Source organism: Microcaecilia unicolor, chromosome 7 (genome assembly GCF_901765095.1).
Source record: "Microcaecilia unicolor chromosome 7, aMicUni1.1, whole genome shotgun sequence".
Classification (NCBI taxonomy): Eukaryota; Metazoa; Chordata; class Amphibia; order Gymnophiona; family Siphonopidae; genus Microcaecilia; species Microcaecilia unicolor.
Window position 1 is genome coordinate 43,215,072 of NC_044037.1, and position 21,257 is coordinate 43,236,328.

Consider the following 21,257-nt stretch of genomic DNA (forward strand, 5'->3'; position numbering starts at 1 on the left):
TTGTGGGGTGCATAATGGATTTTTATATAGGTATCTAAATTGAATGAATATGAACTGGACAACCTAGATGGGACAGTTTTGTTCCTTTATTTTCTATGTTGCATTGTGGTACATTAACTGTATGTGGCTGTTTATCATGCATACCTCTTTCTTCTGTTTTAATTTGTTGCATTATCATTAGTTAATATTCTTTCCTTAGCGTTCCTCCGGACCAGCCCAGGATTGGACTGATGGATTGTGCACGCCTTCCAGCAGGTGGAGACTGAGATAATTCTGACTCTAGAGAGCCAATAAGAGCCCTGGCCATGTGACCCTAGCCTCAGTATTTTCTCAGTCTCCAGCAGATAGGAGGTGAGCCCATTAGTCTCTCTCTTTTTTTTTTTGTTAGATTTGTACCCCACGCTTTCCCACTCATGGCAGGCTCAATGCGGCTTACATGGGGCAATGGAGGGTTGTGACTTGCCCAGAGTCACAAGGAGCTGCCTGTGCCTGAAGTGGGAATCAAACTCAGTTCCTCAGTTCCCCAGGACCAAAGTCCACCGCCCTAACCACTAGGCCACTCCTCCACTCCTCTTTCTGTCTCTATTTAAAAAAAACAAACAAACATTTAGTTTAATCCTTCTGTGCCTATGGAATCTAGTGGGGGCTAGGTTAAAGGATTTTTTCCCTCCAGCCTCCGGGGTGTAAACTCGGGTGTCCCAGGTCCTTCCCCCCTTCCTCCCCATCTCCCTTTGCTGTTCTGGGAAGGGCTACCCCTTTGGTGAAAGGGGTCCTTGCCTTTGGGAGAGGCAGCCACTACATGATTAAAAAAAAAAAAAAACCATCCAGCAAGAGAAACCTTTCTCTCCCCTCAGCACTAACGAGCAGGCAGCTCAATTGTGCTCCTTTTGCTTTTTCTGTGCTGTTTCCCTCTCAGCTGTTCATAGCCTAGTGGTGGTTAGTGCAAATGGACTTTGATCCTGGGGAACTGAATTCGATTCCCACTGCAGCTCCTTGTGACTCAGGGCAAGTCACAACAAAGATCAACAAATATGAATTCCTGTACACACATACAGAATTGCCCCAACAGTATTTGCTTGCCAAACTACTATCATGTTTTTCATTATCATGCTACCCAAAATCTTCTGCTATTACTAAATGTACATTTTCTTTATAATTCTTATATATTTCTTAAATATCTCTTACTATGTTTGCTTGTAAAAATTCTACCATGTTTTACCATTATCATGTCATCCAAAATCCTTCTGCTATTACTAATTGTATACTTTCTCATGTATTCTCATTATTCATGATGTATTGTAAGCCACATTGAGCCTGCAAAGAGGTGGGAAAAATGTGGGATACAAATGTAACAAATAAATAAATAAAGTGGTAATGGAGAAGAGATGGGAAGCTAGAGACTGGTAAGCTGAAGGAAAGAACAGTGAACTCTTTAGAATCCAGTGGGTTGTAAGATCTGAGGCAACATGATTTTCCTAAATGAAGATCATGCCAAACAAGTTTAATTGATTTCTTTGACTGGGGTGACAGGAGCACTAGATTGAGGGCATGTATTAGATGTATTCTACTTAGATTTCAGCAAAGCCTTATGAATAAACTGAGTGGCCTGAGAATGGACCCAGCAGTAGTATACTGGATCAGAAATTGGTTGACTGACAGATGACAGAAGGTACAGGTATACGGAATTTATGCAGACGAAAGAAAAGTGGATTAGTTCTGTTCAATGTCTTTGTGAGCAATATTATTGAAGGTCTAGAAGGAAAAGTTTGCCTTTTTGTGGATGACAAAGATTTGCAACAGAGTGGACACCCTGGAAGTAATAGACAATATGAGAAGTGATCTACAAAAATTAGAAGTTAAGCTTTAATGCAAACAACAGCTGGATGCATAAATCCAAAGGAGCTGTATACAGTAGGAGGAGAGAGGATGATGCTCACGGACCAGGAGAGGAACCTCGAGGTGATACTGTCTGAAGATCTCAAGGTGGTGAAATAATGTGACAAGGCAGTGACAAAAGCCAGGAGGAAGTTAGGCTGCTTATAGAGAGGCATAATCAGCAGAAGGGAGGAGGTGATAATGCCCTTGTACAAGTCATTATTGTGCTCAGCTTTGGAAGTTGTATTTTGCAAAGGGTTAGAAGATAAAGTTTGCCTTTTTGCGGATGATACTAAGATTTGTAACAGAGTGGACACCCAGGATGGAGTGGAAAACATGAAAAAAGGATCTGCAGAAGCTAGACGAATGGTCTAAGGTTTGGTATTTAAAATTCAATGCGAAGAAATGCAAATTGATGCACTTAGGGAGTAGAAATCCACGGGAGACGTTTACTGTCAATACGTCTCCCACGCGTATTGACAGTAAACGCAACCCTTGCACTTAGTATGACCCCCTTCCGGATTTTGATTTCTTTCTCTACTTGCTAATCGTTCTCCTATATTTTGCCCCCTAGTGTACGCATACCCCTCCAGAATACCCATCGACCAGTGTTTATTAATAGTATCCCTAATCCTAAAGATACCCGCTGCACTGCCCAGAGTCACATCCACACGGCCTCCTGACACAGTGGGTGTGATCCGGTATCCCCCTGCTTATTGATGTAGTACATTGTAATCTGTTCCAACAGCCCCAATGCCCAACACCCCCACCCTCAATCTCCATCCCTTTCCAGCACAGATTCAAGTACAGTGTCAAGACCACCAATTCCGCTTCTTAGCCCGTGCTCTCACACCCTACCCTAAAGGATCAAACCCCCCTTCAGAGCCACCAGAGGAGAAATAACAATATACTTCTCTACCCTCCCAGGTACCCTCCCAAAATGATTAGTCAGTTACAAGGGGTCGTTTTTCGACAAGAGTGCTAGACAAGGATATATTATTATTATTAATTACATTTGTACCCCGTGCTTTCCCACACACAGCAGGTTCAATGCGGCTTACATAGTAAATAGAATTTCAAAGTCTTGAAGGAGAATGTTACAAGTTGTAGTAAATATAGTAGTAGTGGGGTTTTAAGGATATGTAAATTGAGCATGAGAGGTAAACAAAGATAGGATGAGCAAAAGGAGAAGAGATTGGGAGGGGTAAGGAGTAGGAAGGATGGAGAGGAAGAGATTGAGAAATGAGCATAAGGAGATTGTGAGACATGGTCAAAGGTATAATAATCGTCGGGGCAGGAATCATGTGGGTGGGCTTAAAAAGTTAAGTTGGGTCATTAGGGTAAGCTTTCTTGAAGAGATGGATCTTCAACATTTTTCTGAATGGTAGATGGTCATTGATTGTTCGGATGGATCTTGGCAGAGCGTTCCTAAGCTGGCTGCCCAAAAAGGAGAAACTGGATGCATAGGAGGTCTTATATTTAATACCTTTGCAGTTGGGAAGGTGTAAATTGAGGTAAGAACGAGAAGACGATGATCTATTTCTGGTTGGGAGGTCGATGAGGTTATTCATGTAGTTAGATAGTGTAGTCACATCATGTTAAGAACCAGGCTTCTGCCCCTAGGGTACAAAGAGGACAGGTATGGGTCCCAGAGCTTCAGAAAACAAGTTTTACGTTTATAAGATCTCCTTGCCTCTCAATTTAGCAACAAGAGTACCTGATTGCGCCAGTGCCAGTATGCTGGTGGTGTGTCTTACAACAGGACTGCAAAATACACTTTTGTGCCAACAAGCATACCTTCCGAAACAGCAAGGTTATCTCCGCAGTGGCTCCCCTAAAAGACCCAGGACAGTCCAATATCACCTGGGACGGGGTACCCGCTATCTGACATCGAAGGTTCAAGGGCAAATAAGCAATGATCAGATCCAAAAATTGTTGGACCGTCTCACAAGTCCAGAATGCGTGATAGAAAGTATTGTCTGATCTGGACAAAGGAATGAGAGCAGGCCTCCTGCCCGGGCTACCTGAACTTGAGTTAGATATGCGCTAAGCAGGACAAAGAAGTAACATTCTCTATAGGTGGCTTAATCATAAGCCACGGGATACCCTGAATAGAAGAGAGCAAATCCCATGATTATAAATTCACCCCTGTATCCTGCTGCTATTGGTTCCAAATTTCCTCCAATCCCCTGGATGCCTGAAAATTCCATAACACCTTATGAATTCCTGAAATGAAAGTAGTAGTATCCGATATGGCTTCTAAAAAAGCACGCACCCGGACTCCGGTATGATTATTCAAGGATTCCACATGCAAGGACTGAATGTAATATTTTAGCTTACAATGTACGAGGACATCTCCCCATTTAATGCCTTCCTGATACTTCAAGAGAGCCAAAGACTTAAGCCTGCTCGCTGAGTCCCAGACATGCTCCAATCTACCAATGCCTAACCATTCCCAAAACGTAAAAGTTTTATTATCCAAACCGGGTGGGAAAGAAGGGTTACCTCACAGAGAAGGTAATTTGGTGATGTGCGGATCCCTGCCTAGACCTTTCACCAATAGTCTCCAAGCCTCTTGTAAAGAGTTCAAGAGTATAGAAGCCCTCAGTCGAGCGGGTAACAACTGACGGTCTACATGTAGTAGCGAAAGCGGATTGAAAGGAGCAAAGTATGCGTGCTCAAAATTCAAGGGAGTAAAACAGCTTTGAGAGTAAAGCCAGTCTTGAACATAGGCAATAAGTAAGCGGTATTATACAACTTTAGATTAGGTAGGCCCAGTCCCCCCGTGCCCAACAAAAACCTCTAACTAGTCGGTTAAACAGCTGTATATCTTTTTTCAACAAGTGTAATGGCAGGATTTGAAATAGGTACAACCATCTAGGTTGGATCACCATACGAATAAGACTTATTCTCCCTGCAAGGGGAAGAGATAGCGCCTGCCAGCTATCTAGTTGCTGTTCTGTTTTGTGTATCATCCAATTTACTTTAAGGTTGTAGAGATCTGTCACCTGAGGGGCAAGAAGAATACCCAAATACTTAAAGGACTTATTTGCCCATTTCATCGGGAACGTCCCAGGCCAAAGGAGTAGAAGATCTGAAGAGGTTGCTAGCGCTTCTGATTTGTTTAGATTCAGTCCAAAGCCTGCAAAACCCCTGTATTTGTAAAAGGTCTCCAAAAGAGGATCCAGAGAGCTTCGTGGTTCTGTTAAGAGCACCAAAAGATCATCAGCAAAGGCCGCTAATTTAAAGTGCTCCGTGCTAAGCGCAATTCCGCTAATATCAGGGTTCGAATAGGTATTCCATATAAGCGGGTCCAAAAGGCGAATAGAAGAGGTGATAGTGGGCAGCCCTGCTGAGTCCCTCGGCAAATTTTGAAGTTTATTTATTTATTTTATTTTATTTATTTGTAGCATTTATACCCCGCTCTTTCCCGCTCGATAGCAGGTTCAGTGCGGCTTACAAAGTATGGTACAATGTATCACAAAGATAATACAAAGTAAGGTACACGTATCACAGAGATAGGTTCAGTGCGGCTTACAAAGTATGGTACAATGTATCACAAAGATAATACAAAGTAAGGTACATTTATCACAGAGATAGCACAGTTATATAGAGTGGGACAATAGTAAAAGATGTGGGGAAAGGATTGGAGTGTGGGTAGTTATTGGATAACTGCCTGTTCACCATGACTCTTGCCCTGGGAGAGGTATATAGGGCTTTAATCACTGACATGTACCAACCCCCAAAACCATAGGTCGCAAGAGTATCGAACAAAAAGTCCCAGGACTTGCGGTTGAATGCTTTTGCTGCATCAAAGCTGACTAATATCGCAGGCAATTTTCAGACAGTCTCCAGGGACGTCAATATTCTTCTAAGATTTTTAGCCACCAACCGACCTTGCACGAAGCCTGCTTTCAACTCATGAATAAGTGGGGGCAGTATCCTCCCCAGTCGATTAGTTAATATCAACTCATGGTTTATAAGCGATATGTTTCGGCAAAACTATGATTTGTGCCAAGTTCAAATATTCAGACAAGGGTACCCATTTCCACCCAGGTATTGAGTAGGTTAATCAGAGATGTGACAATGGCATCTCCCAGTAATTTGTAGAATTCAGTTCATAGACCATCCAGGCTGGGAGTCTTGCCTAAAACACTAGTACGAATCGCCCAGTGAACTTTATCTGTATGAATTGGTGCATTTAAAAATGTTGTGGTTGAACTGTGATAGGCAAGGCAAATTAAGTCCTTCCAAGTAAAGACATCCTGGTAACCCATCAGTTAACAATGGAGTGTATAGAGTCTGATAAAAGGTTTTTAAGAATATTGCAGATATCTTTATCAGTCTGAACCGACACTCCCGTGGAGTTCTTTATAATAATAATGGACTTGGAAGACTGTTTTTTTTAGCAATCAACTTGGTCAGTAATTTCCCACACTTATTGCCATGTCTATACAACTGGAACTTAAAGGTTTGTGACTTAACTGAGCGCTCTTGGACTAACGAGTTGAGAGCCGTTTGCGCCAACAGCAGTTCTTCTTTAACAACAGTGCTTGAACCAGTTCCATACCTTCGGCGCAATGCTAACAACCACTGTTCCAGCCGGAGTAGTTCTCTATCTTTCGTCTTCTTAAGATGGTTCGCGTAGTTAAAGCTGTCTTGTGGGGAGAAACCATTAGCAGCTTCCCAAAATAGTACCACGTTGGTTGTATAATCATGGTTAAATTGTTTGTATTCATTCTAACATTCCAGCAATTTCTCCTGAAACTTCACATTGTGATATAAATGACCCGGAAAAGCTCAATTCTGGACCGGTTTCTCAATCCCGGCAGGTTGCAGGTCCAACCAGATAGCTGCATGATCCAATATGACATGGGGCCAATTTGAGTGTCCATAATATTAGCAAATAAGGACCGAGAGGTTAATAGATAGTCAATCCAGGACTGTGTTCCATGTGCCTGAGACAGATGTGTATAATCTCTATCGAGAGGATGCAACACACACCACACATATAATAGATCCAACAGATCACAGAGATTGGGCAGGCCTTTCACAGTCCTAGACTTCGGGCACGGTGAGGGGTGAGATTTGTCAAGCTCTGTGTCCCAAGCCATATTGAAATCCCCCCCTATTAACAAGGGCACAGAAGTTTCACCCATAAGTGTGTTCAAGAGGCGTTTGTAGAAAGCACTATCCAGGTAATTGGGAGCATAGATGCTTCCCAGTAACACAGGTTGCCTGGCTATCAAGGCCTTGCAAAAGATAAAATGGCCTCCGAGGTCTTTAATTTCATTTTATATTTGGGCAACCAGTCCTTTCCTAAAAAGAATGGCAACTCCACCCTTTTTACCATCAGCTGAGGATGCTATACAATCTCCCACCCACAATCGAACCAATTTTCTATGTTCCCAATCAAATAAGTTTGTTTCCTGGAGGAAAGCTACATCAGCTGCAAATCGTTGAAGTAGTTGCAAAATCTTAGAGCGCTTAATGGGAGAGTGAATTCCCCCTGCATTCCAAGTAACAGCCTTTTACCATGGTGCAATGTATTGCAAGGGAATATCCACAGTTAAACAAATACTTTTAAGGTAGAGAGGCTGCCCCAGCCCACAGCCTCCCCCCAAGAAACTCACAGTATAGGAGACAGTTTGGGGTACTGCTGTACAGATTATATGATTGCTATCGACATGAAAACAATTTCCCTGCACATTTCCTTAATCTCCAACCTCAATGCATTCCAAGAGATGTACCTTAACCCTCCGCCTGTCCCAAAAGCCCTCCCACCCAACTTCCCCAATTTCTCCTACCGTACAGTTCCAAAGTGGAACAAGTCACTCCTGAATGCCCTTCCTCCCCCACCAAACTCCTAAGTACACATACATGACCAGATGACCACCGGAGAGAATTGGGGATAACCTCCTGTTACTCCCCCAGGAGTCACTAACCCCCTCCCACCCTCAAAAAACATCTTTAAAAATATGTCTTGCCAGCCTCAGATGTCATACTCAGATCCATGCATTAACAAAAGAGAGGGTAATATAGCATACAAATATACAACAGAAAAACAGAAAGCAACACTGGGCCTTCAAGAAAGAGATAATTGTCGTCTTTTATTGTGGAAAAGACCCGACACGGGCCGTGTTTTGGCGCACAAGCGCCTGCCTCAGGGGTCAAAATGTGTCTTCACAATATATGTGAATTAAAGATATTCAAACAATCTGGATGATCAGTGTTGTTCGTAATCCATCCAGATTGTTTGAATATCTTTAATTCACATATATTGTGAAGATACACTTTGACCCCTGAGGCAGGCGCTTGTGTGCCGAAACATGGCCCGTGTCGGGTCTTTTCCACAATAAAGGATGGCAATTATCTCTTTCTTGAAGGCCCAGTGATAGGTCCATGACAGCAGTATGCAGGTCCCTGGAGCACTTTTAGAGGGTGAGTGCACTTCAGACAAGCGGACTCACACCATCCTCCCCCCCTACCTGTTACATTTTTGGAGGATACAGCGAGCCCTGCAAAACCCACCAGAAACCCACTGTACCCACATTTAGGTGCCCCCCATCACCCATAAGGGTTATGGTAGTGGTGTACAGTTGGGGGTAGTGGGTTTTGGGGGGCTCAGCACACAAGGTAAGGGAGCTATGTTCTTGGGAGCATTTTATGAAGTCCACTGCAGCGCCCCCTAGGGTGCCCGGTTGATGTCCTGGCATGTTAGGGGGACCAGTGCACTACAAATGCTGGCTCCTCCCACGACCAGTTGGCTTGGATTTGGTCGTTTCTGAGATGGATATCCTTGGTTTCGAAAATCACCGAAAATCAGAAACGTCCAAGGTCTAGGGACGTCCAAATCTAGGGATGGCGAAATTTAAGGATTTGGATGTCCCTGACGGTATTTTCAAAACGAAAGATGAACGTCCATCTTGTTTCGAAAATACGGGTTTCCCCGCCCCTGGATTGGGACGTTTTGCAAGGACGTCCAAATCGAAACTGCCCCTCCATGACTTTCAGAGGGCAAGCATGTCCACATGTCTGAGTAACTTCAAACTGAGCTATCACAAAATGGAAAAAGCTAATTTTATACGTTGGATGGAAAAACTGACATAATAAATAATTAGAATCTATGCTAGCATAGATTAGTGCCAGTATCTAGTACCATTAGGTCAACTGAGCACTTGGTTTATTTAGGTAATGTGGAGAAATTGAATTGCATTTAAATCAAATTTGATTTCAGATATCCAAAAATATCAGTTTGATTATTAAAAAAAACTCATTTTCAGATTTAAAAATAAAACATGATATATCATTTGTATGATTTAGATGTGCATTTTAAAAGTATTTTCTGGAGAATTCTTTGCAAAATATAGCACAAAGATGTTATGCATATCTTGAAAGATTGTGGGAAAAAATACTTAAGATAATTGTCAAGCTGCTGGCAATGAAAGGTATCACAATCTGCAAAGATGTATCCACCACACAGTTACATGCTTCAGATTTGCAAGGTAACACTTGCGAGAACTAGGTTTGCAGTCATTTTAATAAAAACTCAGAAACAAAATATTTGAACACAAACAGAAATATGAGTTCATTGAGAATTGACAGCTTTCTGTAGCAAAGGTTCATTCAAAGCTGCTTTAATGAGACATGGTTTTCCAGTAGTGATATCAGCATTCTCCAGAAAAGGTGGTATAGCAAATTTCTTAAATAAATATAAATGTACATATAAGTTGTAAAGTAAGGCTAAAATGTAGTGAGAATAATTAAATGAAAAGTTATCAACTGAAATGCATGTAAATTAACCCTAGAGACTAACCTGCTTATAATTGAACGAGAAAAATGCCCACCCAAGTTCCGACCTAAATCGGGAGATGGACGTTTATCTCACAAAAACGAATAACACGGTATAATCGAAAGCCGAACTTGGACGTTTTCAACTGCACTTCATCGCGGAAGCGTACAAAGTTGACGGGGGCGTGTCGGAGGCGTGGTGAAGGCGGGACTGGGGCACGGTTATCACCCGAACAGAGATGGGCGCCTTTCGCCGATAATGGGAAAAAAGTATGCGTTTGTAGCTAGAATTTAGGGCACTTTTCCTGGACCCTGTTTTTTCACGAATAAGGCCCCAAAAAGTGCCCTAAATGACCAGATTACCACCAGAGGGAATCGGGGATGACCTCCCCTGACTCCCCCAGTGGTCACTAACCCCCTCCCACCACAAAAAATGATGTTTAACATCTTTTTATTTTCACCCTCAAATGTCATACCCACCTCCCTGGCAGCAGTATGCAGGTCCCTGGAGCAGTTGTTAGGAGGTGCAGTGGACTTCAGGCAGGTGGACCCAGGCCCATCCCCCCCTACCTGTTGCAATTGTGCTGCTTAATGCTTAGTCGTCCAACCCCCCCCCCCCAACCCACTGTACCCACATGTAGGTGCCCCCCTTCACCCCTTAGGGCTATAGTAATGGTGTAGACTTGTGGGCAGTGGGTTTTGAGGGGGATTTGGGGGGCTCAACACACAAGGGAAGGGTGCTATGCACCTGGGAGCTCTTTTACCTTTTTTTTTTTTGTCCTGGCATGTGAGGGGGACCAGTGCACTACGAATCCTGGCCCCTCCCACGAACAAATGCCTTGGATTTATTCGTTTTTGAGCTGGGCGCTTTCATTTTCCATTATCGCTGAAAAGCAAAAACGCCCAGCTCACAAATTGTCGAATAAAACATGGACGTCTATTTTTTTCGAAAATACGGTTCGGTCCGCCCCTTCACAGACCCGTTCTCGGAGATAAACGCCCATGGAGATAGACGTTTTCGTTCGATTATGCCCCTCTATGTATGAGTATACAGATTCATATTTTATTAGCTTAATTTTGTTACCTTAGAATCCCATATTACAAATATTTCAGGGACTACAACTGCTGAAGAAGCTGCTAAAATCCTGGCAGAAAAACGGCGCATTGCACGGGAACAAAGAGAGCGTGAAAAGGAGGAAAGAATTCAGAGACAGGAGGAAGAAAGGTAATCTGTGACCACTGAATGAATGCCATTGTCTTACTGACATACGTATAAAGATTTCACCTTTTAAATCCATCATTATATTGTTGACAGTTTGTATTTTCATTTATTTGAGTTTTGAGAGGAGTGGGCCAAAATCACATCAGACCAGTGGGTTCTGGATGCTTTTACAGAAGGTTACAAGTTGGAGTTCTTCCACCCAGTTGCTTCTCTCTTCTTGCAGTCTCCTTGTCAAAAAAGAACCAAGGTGGTTGAGGTTCAGGCCACCATAGATTACTTGCAGGTGCTCTAGGCCATTGTTCCAGTTCCCCAGGCTGATCATGGAAAAGGAAGGTATTCCATCTACTTCATTGTTCCAAAGAAGGAAGGCACATTTCATCCGGTCTTAGATTTCAAAGGTCTAAACTGAAAGAACTAAAAACGCAAGTGAGAAGACTAGAAAGAGCATGGTGCAAGAAAAAAAGATGAAACCACACTCAAAAACTGGAAACAACTACAAAGAAAATACAAATACACCATTAGACAAACTAAAAGAACATATTACAAAACCAAAATAGGACCAAACTACAAGGAGATACACAAACTCTTTTCACTCGTAAACAAACTACTAAACACTTCACCGGCCACTTCCAACAATATGGACACCCCATCCACAACCAATCTTGCAAACTACTTTAATGAAAAAATTATAAAGCTTTGACTTATGATACCAACTAACACAACTGATTACAGAAGCCTCCTCGAATGCCTAGACCCAATACCGGGGGAATACCCAGCAGATCAATCATGGACCAACTTTGATACGATCTCGCTTAACGACATCTCACAGTCGCTTGGCAGATACGCCAAGTCGCAATGCAAACTAGACATCTGCCCGACTAACCTAATTAGATCAGCCCCTAAACAATTCAAAACAGACCTCACGAAACACATAAACTACAGGCTTCAAAATGGTCTCTTTCCCACGGAGAAAAGAAACATCTTACTCACTCCTCTACCTAAAGATGCCAAGAAAGACTCAATGGACATAACCAATTACCGCCCAGTAGCATCTATACCCCTCATAACCCAACTCATGGAGGGCATAGTGATGAAACAACTCACTGAATACTTAGATAAACACTCAATTCTACATGAGTTCCAGTCAGGATTTAGGACGAATCACAGCACCGAAACTGTTCTTGTGTCTGCAATGAACTCATTCAAACAAGCAATTGCAACCGGCAATAGCATACTCCTCCTACAATTCGACATGTCCAGTGCCTTTGACATGGTCAATCATGGAATACTATTACATATACTAGAATACTTTGGAATAGGAGGTACAGTTCTCAAATGGTTCAGAGGATTCCTGACCACAAGATCATACCAAGTAACAACGAAGACAGACATATCAGAACCATGGACACCTGAATGTGGAGTCCCCCAAGGATCCCCCCTTTCACCAACCCTCTTCAACCTAATGATGACACCTTTAGCCAAATTACTAGCCAACCAAAACCTCAACCCTTATATATATGCAGACGATGTCACGATATATATCCCGTTTAAACTCAACTTAAATGAAATCACCAACGAGATCAACCAAAGCCTCCAAATCATGCACTCCTGGGCGGATGCATTCCAGCTAAAACTCAACGCAGAAAAAACACAATGTCTTGTATTCACATCACAATATAACACAAACAACTTCACCACCATAACCACACCATACTGCTGCCTTCTCATCTCTCAAAATTTGAAAATTCTCGGAGTTACCATTGATTGTAACCTCACACTCGATACCCACGTGAAGAACACGACGAAAAAGATGTTCCAATCCATGTGGAAACTCAAAAGAGTAAAACCTTTCTTCCCGAGATACATCTTCTGTTCCCTGGTACAATTGATGGTACTGAGTCACCTGGACTACTGCAATGCACTGTACGCTGGATGCAAAGAACAGAAAATCAAAAAACTCCAAACAGCCCAAAATACCACTGCCAGACTCATATTTGGAAAAACTAAATATGAAAGTGCAAAACCCCTGAGAGAGAATCTTCACTGGCTCCCACTTAAGGAATGCATCACGTTCAAGATCTGCACGATTGTTCACAAAATCATCCACGCAGACGCCCCAACCTATATGTTAAACCTCGTGGACCTGCCTCCCAGAAATGCCAAAAGATCATCGTGCAAATTCCTGAATCTACACTTCCCCAGCTGCAAAGGACTAAAATACAAGCAGATGCATGCAACTGTCTTGTCTGAAGAGAAGGTGAGCCCTTAGGTCCCGCATGGCCCCGAAGGACCTCAGAGGACAGCCGTGCAACCCCAAGTCTTCACCCCTGGCAACCGCCATTCACCAAGGGTTGAGCCCCCAGCTGCAGGCGGCCAACGGGACTTCCGGAACCGCGGGGTTGACGAACTGACCCAATACTGGAGCCAGGAGGGCAGGAGGAAAACAAAGGAGTCCAAAACAGGCAACAGGTCAGGGCAGGCAGCTCACAGCGTAGTCGAAACAGGCACTAGGTCAGGGCAGGCAGCTCACAGCGTAGTCGAAACAGGCAATAGGTCAAGGCAGGCAGCTAGCAGAGAAGTCCAAAAACAATGCAAAGGTCAAAACCAGGAGAGCAAGGAAAACGAACTGAACACTGGAACACACGGAGACTGGCCTCGGGAAACAGAACCTGAAGCAATGTCCTGTCTCAGGCCTGCTCCTTAAATACTGTCCGCATTCAACCACCCAGCCCCAGCCGACATGGCCGGCCAATCAGAACCCAGTTACTGACAGAATCCTTCTGATTGGCTTTGTCCGACCTCCCAGGCGGGACTACAGCACCGGCCTCCCAATCTAACTCCTCTGAGGCGGAGCTTTGGGTTCCTGCATCTGAAAGTGAAGGAGACACCGGCCATCGCGTCTCGGTGCCATTCTCCCCACTGGCGCGAGTACGGACCCCATAGCCGGCGATCGAGAGCCCGGCAGCCGCGATCGCCGACCCCGGACTGGGCGGCTATCGCCGCGGCCTCAAGAAGGCCGGCCCTCGCCGCGATGGACGCCGGCTCCTGCTTCCAGCGGAGGAGCAGCTGGAGGGAGCGACGGATGTGACAGTATCCCCCCCCCCCCCCCCCCCCCCCCCCCCCGGATGCCCCCTTCCTCCTGGGTCCTGGTTTTTGAGGATAGCGATCATGAAAGGCCCGTACCAACTCCGGGGCATGTACATTGGTAGCCGGCTCCCAGGAGTTATCCTCGGGACCGAAATGCTTCCATGATAACAGGTAGAGCAGCTTCCCCCGGCGCCTCTTGGAGTCTATGATTTCTTCAACTTCGTACTCTGGATCGGGGTCAGCCTCTGGAACAACTGACTCCTTACTCTGTGGATGCCACTTAGACCCTCGAAAGACCTTCAGCAGAGAAACATGGAAGGCGTTATGGATCCGTAGAGTTCTAGGGAGCCGCAGGCGGTATGTCACTGCTCCGATCCGAGACTGGATCACAAAGGGCCCGATGTACCGTGGCCCCAGCCTCCGAGAGGGCACCCGGAGCCTCAGGTATTTGGTACTCAGCCATACCTTTTGCCCCGGCTGCAAAACCGGGGCGGGGCGCCGGTGCCGGTCTGCAAATGACTTATACCTGGCGGCTGCTTTCTGTAGTTGCTTTCGGGCCATGTTCCACACTTCCCGCAGGTCAGCAAGGGTTTGAGTAACCATGGGCGTAGAGGAGTCAGAGGGAATGGGCGGAGGCAGCCACGGATGCTGTCCATATACCATGAAGAATGGAGATTGCCCAGAGGCAGGTTGTTCACTGTGGTTATAGGCGAACTCGGCCCACGGGAGAAGGGATGCCCAGTTATCTTGCCGCCTGTTGACAAAAGCCCGCAAGAACCCCTTCAACGTCTGGTTAATCCTCTCAACCATCCCGTTGGTCTGAGGATGGTAAGCAGAGGAGAAATGGGTAATAGCCCCCAGGGCGGAACACAGGGCTCTCCAGAATCGTGAAGTGAACTGGGCTCCTCGGTCACTGATGATCCTGACTGACAGCCCATGGAGCCGGAAAATGTGCTGGATGAACTGCTGGGCTAACAGTGCTGCCGACGGAAGCCCTGGCAGGGGAACAAAGTGTGCCATACAAGAGAACCGGTCTACCACCACCCAAATCACAGTGTGCCCCTGGGAGCGGGGAAGATTCGTAATGAAATCCATAGACAATTCCTCTCAGGGGGCTGCGGGAATGGGCAAGGGCTGCAGATCCCCCCAGGGGCGCCCCACCACAGACTTAGTCCGGGCACAGGTGGGGCAGGTCGTGACAAACTGAAGGATATCTTGATTCATACGAGGCCATCGGTACTGTCGAGAAATCAGACGGAGGGTTTTCTGAAACCCGAAGTGTCCGGCCCATACAGATGAATGTCCTCAATGCATTACTTTTTCCCGGTTCTGCGGAGGCACGAATTCCCGTGTCAGGGTGACCCGGGGCCACACGGAGGCAGGCCGGATCCAACATAGGATGAGGTTCCTCAATATCCTCTGGAACTTCGAAGGCTCTGGAGAGGGAGTCCGCAGGGGTATTCTGCGCAGCCGACCGGAACACAAGTTGAAACCGGAACCTGGCGAAGAACAACGACCAGCGGGCTTGCCGCGGATTCAGCCTTTGGGCCTCCTGCAGATACAAGAGATTCTTGTGATCTGTAATCACTGTAAATCGATGCTCTGCCCCTTCCAGCAGATGTCTCCACTCTTGCAGGGCTAACTTCAAAGCTAGCAATTCTCTGTCTCCTACAGTATAGTTGCGTTCCGCTGGGGAAAACTTTCGGGAGAAGAAGAAACAAGGTTGACGCCGGCCCTTGGCGTTAACTTGAGAGAGGACTGACCGGCGCCCAAAGCAGAGGCATCCACCTCTACCACAAAAGATTTGTCCGGATCCGGGGCCTGAAGGATGGGAGCAGATTCAAATGCTTTCTTCAACTGACTGAATGCCGTTAGCGCCTCGGCCGGCCAGTTCCTAACATCCGTATGCTTCTTAGTGAGCGCTGTCAGCGGAGCTGTCAATTGAGAATAATGGGGAATAAATTGGCGATAGTAATTAGCAAACCCCAGGAACCGTTGCAGCGCCTTCAGGCCCTGGGGTTGCGGCCATTCCCGGATAGCACAGAGTTTGGATCCATTCGCAGACCCCCAGGTAATAGAATATGTCCCAAAAAAGGCAGAGTCTGCTGGTGAAAGGAGCATTTGCTGAGTTTGGCAAACAAGCGATACTGCCGCAAGCGCCGGAGGACGGTCCGAACGTGGGCCACATGCTCCTGGGGATCTTTGGAAAAAATCAGGATGTCATCTAGGTATACAATTACCGTAGAATAAAGCAGGTCTTCAAGGGCGAAGTTCATGAACCTCTGGAACACCGCTGGAGCGTTGCACAGGCCGAAGGGCATCACCCGGTATTCAAAGTGCCCCTCATGCGTATTAAACGCAGTTTTCCATTCGTCCCCCTGCCGGATACGAACCAAGTTGTAGGCTCCACGGAGGTCCAATTTGGTGAAGATCTGGGCCCCCTGCAACCGATCAAACAACTCCGGAATAAGGAGCAGAGGATATCGGTCCTTTGTGGTGATGGCATTTAGGCCTCGGTAGTCAATGCAGGGCCTCAAGGAGCCATCTTTTTTTGGTCACAAAAAAGAATCCTGCTCCGGCAGGGACGTGGAGGGGCGAATGAACCCTTTCTGGAGATTCTCCCGGATGTAAACTTGCATGACCTTCGATTCCTCTCGGGACAGAGTATAGAGTCGGCCCCGCGGTGGCATCTTGCCGGTCATCAGATTAATAGTGCAATCAAAGGACCGAAGTGGGGGTAGCACATCCACTTCCACGGGACTAAACACATCAGCGAAATCCCAGTACTCCTCTGGCAGAGCAGCTTGACAGACTGGCACAGTTCTAGGAATAGCCACTACCGCGGGGCAGCTGGATTCCCGACCCTTCAAACAGGTCTCGGTGCAGGCGCCACCCCAGGCTTGAATCTTCCCTAAAGTCCAATCTATTACAGGGGTGTGACGCCGTAACCAGGGCAGGCCCAGTACCACGGGATGAATGGTACGGGGCAAAATCAGAAATTGTGCCTCCTCACGGTGGTCTTCCCCCACCTGGAGCCCCAAAAATGGAGTCACCTCCGTGATAGGCTGGGGTAACGCTGTCCCCTGGATGGACATCACTTGCAAAGCGGGCCGATAGGGCAGTATAGGCCATCCCATCTGCCGCAGGAGTTCCTGACAAATGAAATTTCCCCCGGCCCCGGAATCCAATAAAGCTCGGGTGTGAACCCACCGTCTCCAGCCACCGCAGGGTCACCGGGAGAGTAATCAGGTTGTCCGGTAGGGGATTAGAGTGCCCCAAGACCCCTCCCCTCAGGGCGCCTTGGGAGTGGCGTTTCCCGGCCATGCGGGGCAAGAGCTGATGAAGTGACCGGCCTCGCCGCAATACAAGCAAAGGCCGCCCCGAAGGCGTTGAGTCCTCTCAGACGGGGTTAATTGTTGACGGCTGATGACCATGGGTTCCTCGGAGGCCTCCCTTGGCCCTCTGGAGCCCCGTCGGGGGGAAAGTACCCGACTAGGCTGGGACCTGCCTCCGGACCCCCTCTGCCAGTCCGCACGGGCTCTAGCCCTCTCCTGGAAACGGGTATCCACCCGAATACAGAGCGAGATCAAGGTGTCCAGCTGCCCCGGAACCTCCCGACCGGCCAGCTCGTCCTTGATTCGATCCTGAAGCCCTTCCAGGAAGATAGCGAATAGGGACTCTTGATTCCAGCGCAACTCTGTTGCCAGGGTTCGAAACCGGATAGCATAGTCCGCCACGGTCCCTTCGCCCTGTTGGATCCGCAGCAGCTCAGAGGCGGCGGAAGACGGCCTTCCGGGAAGATCAAACACCATGCGGAACCGGCGCTGGAACTCTGCGTAGTTGTCCAAAAGCGGATCTTGTTGTTCACATAGCGGGGACGCCCAGGCTAGTGCTCGTCCCGTTAGCAAGGAAATAACATAGGCCACTTTTACCTGGTCTGAGGCAAAGGCCTCCGGTTGCATCTTGAAGTATAAGTTGCACTGGTTGAGAAACCCCCGGCAACTTCCAGGGACACCATCAAATCGAGTAGGCTCAGGGAACCGAGGTCCCGGGAAGGACCCTCCCGGAGGGGGAGCCGCTGCAGCGGCCTGGTTCTGAACCTGGACCGTGGTTAACTGAGAGCAGACATTCTGCAGGGCCCCCGATAGGGCGTTCAACTGCTCCTGCTGCTGCTGGAGAATTTTAGCCAGGTCCCGTAGATCGGGTTGCGTAGGCGAGCTCATGGCTTCAGGTTCCTGTCTTGTCTGAAAAGAAGGTGAGCCCTTAGGTCCCACAAGGCCCCGAAGGACCTCAGAGGACAGCCATGCAACCCCAAGTCTTCACCCGTGGCGACCGCCGTTCACCAAGGGTTGAGCCCCCAGCTGCAGGCGGCCAACAGGACTTCCGGAACCGCGGGGTTGACGAACTGACCCAATACTGGAACCAGGAGCCAGGAGGGCAGGAGGAAAACAAAGGAGTCCAAAACAGGGAACAGGTTAGGGCAGGCAACTCACAGCGTAGTCGAAACAGGCAATAGGTGAAGGCAGGCAGCTAGCAGAGAAGTCCAAAAACAATGCAAAGGTCAAAACCAGGAGAGCAAGGAAAACGAACTGAACACTGGAACACACGGAGACTGGCCTCGGGAAACAGAACCTGAAGCAATGTCCTATCTCAGGCCTTTTCCTTAAATACTGTCCGCATTCAACCACCCAGCCCCAGCCGACAGGGCCGGCCAATCAGAACCTGGTTACTGACAGAATCCTTCTGATTGGCTTTGTCCGACCTCCCAGGCGGGACTACAGCACCGGCCTCCCAATCTAACTCCTCTGAGGCGGAGCTTCGGGTTCCCGCGCCTGAAAGTGAAGGAGACGTCGGCCATCGCGTCTCGGCGCCATTCTCCCCACTGGCGCGAGTACGGACCCCATAGCCGGCGATCGAGAGCCCAGCAGCCGCGATTGCCGGCCCACGGCCTCGGCCCCAGACTGGGCGGCTATCGCCGCGGCCTCAAGAAGGCCGGCCCTCGCTGCGATGGAAGCCGGCTCCTGCTTCCAGCGGAGGAGCGACGGATGTGACAGCAACCACCTTCTCCTACATGAGTACGCAACTGTGGAATGCATTACCTACTACCCTGAAAACCACTGAAGAAATAACCAACTTTCGAAAATCTCTGAAAACACACCTCTTCAACAAAGCTTACAAAGAGAACCCATAACCTTACTAAATCACCCCGCCAACTAGCCCAGCTACGACAGTTTAATCTCTTTACCTATCCACCTAACCCTTTTCTTCGCTCCCTATCTAACACTTTTACATCACTAATCATATCTATTATCCTGGAATGGCAAAACCATAACAGAACTCTGTAAGCCACATTGAGCCTGCAAATAGGTGGGAAAATGTGGGATACAAATGCAATAAATAAATAAATACATCCGATTGTCCCGCTTTCACATGGAAACACTAAGAGCAGTCATTGCCTCGGTTCAAGTGGGAAAATTTCTCACTGCTATCGATCTCAAGGAGGCATGCTTACATACACTCATATGGCCACCACATCAGAGGTTTCTACCTTTTCTGGTTCTGGGTCATCACGTCCAGTTCAGGGCTTTGTCCTTCGATCTCACCATGGCTCCAAGAACATTTACCAAGGTTATAGTGGTGATGGCATCTTCTGCGCAAGGGAATCAGAGTTCTGACTGGCTCATTTAAGCATTGTTCTATTGGGACAGTGTGGCAGCAACAGACGAAGTTGTTTGTCTTCTGCAGTCATTGATTTGGGTGATCAGTTTCAAGAGCAGCAGACTAACTCCATTGCAGACACTGGAGTATCTGGGTAGGAGGAGGTAGATTTGTCGTCTCCTCAGTAAAAGCAGGCCATGGTCTGAGACTACGTCCAGGCTCTGGAGTCAGTGGCGGCATCGATGGAAGTGGTGCCATGGGCAAGGGCTCATATGCAGCCGCTACAGGAATCTCTTCTCAGCCGCTGGTCTCCGGTGTCATAAAAGTACGACCTTCATCATCCTTGGACGCTGGTTGCCAAGTAGAGTATGCAGTGGTTGTTGCTCAGGAATTTGACCATCTGAGCTTCCTTTCCAATAACACAGTGGGAGGTGGTGACAACGGATGCCATCAGTTCGGGTTGAGGAGCTCATTACAAGTTCCATCTGGCATAGCGAACCTGGACAAAACGAGTCTCAGTGATCGATAAATTGCTTGGAGCTCAGGACAGTGAGAAATGCATTACACGGCTACACTCCCTTTCTGGCGGAGGCCCCGTATCGTGTTTTCTTCCAACAGTGCGATGGCAGTGGCTTATATCAACAAGGAAGGTGGGGACCCTCAGCTGTCTGATGATAGTAGAGGCATCCTCCCTCATGAGTTGGGTGGAGAAAAATCATCTCTTCTTGTTAGCAGATCACACCACTGGGTCCTTGAATGTGAAAGCAGATTTTCTCAGCAGGCACTCCTTGGACACAGGAGAATGGGAACTATACAGCTGGGGTTTCAGCTGATAGTGGATCAATGAGTTCTTTGCTTCTGGACTTGATGGCACCACAAAGAAATGCCAAAGTGCTCAAGTTCTTCAGCCATTGGAAAAAACTGGACGTGATGGGGATCGATGCCCTAATGCAACCCTGGCAGTAGACACATCTAATGTATGTCTTCCCTCCTTGGTCCACAGTATCCTATGTGTTGAAAAGAATCACATTGCACTGGGGTCAAATAATTCTCGTAGCCCCAGATTGGCCACAGAGACCATGGTACGCAAACCTGATTTGACTGCTGTGAGGTCTTCTGTGTCTTCCACATGGTACACGGCTTACTGAAGCAAGGTCTGGTGCTCATGGAGTATCCATGCCCCTTTGGTCCTATGACTTGGCCTTTGAAAGGGCTTGGATGAGATGAGAAGATTATTCTGATTTGGTCATTGCTATCTTGCTTCAGGCTCAGAAGAGCTCTACATCCATGGCATATGTGAAGGTGTGGAGAACATTCGTAGGCTGGCATTCTGAGTGCTCTGCTCACATCATGCACATTTTAGCATTTCTCCAGGCAGATCTTCAGAAAGGATTGGTGTTGGGTTCTCTAAAAGTTCAGGTTGCTGATTTGGCTTGTTTTAGGGGCTGACTACAGTAGATGTCTCTTGCAGTTCACCCAGATATCGGTCAATTCTTGTGGGGTGTGGGCCGCTTGCCACCTCCCTTTTGTATGTCGTGTCCAGAGTGGATCCTTAATTTAGTCCTTTGGGCTCTTCAGAAGACTCCTTTTGAGCCAGTCCAGAAGGCCTCCTTGAAAGATCTTA

The 21,257-nt window shown here is 47.2% G+C and overlaps 1 protein-coding gene across 4 annotated transcripts in view; it reads left to right on the plus strand.

Moving 5' to 3' along the window:
- The window catches only part of MAP7D3 (MAP7 domain containing 3), a 387,643-nt gene that overhangs the window by 161,531 nt on the left and 204,855 nt on the right, over positions 1-21,257 (plus strand). For all 4 annotated transcript variants that reach the window (XM_030210055.1, XM_030210053.1, XM_030210056.1 and 1 more), the window contains one exon: positions 10,780-10,891. In XM_030210055.1, coding sequence (XP_030065915.1) covers positions 10,780-10,891 — 112 coding nt within the window. The remainder of the gene's footprint in view (positions 1-10,779; positions 10,892-21,257) is intronic.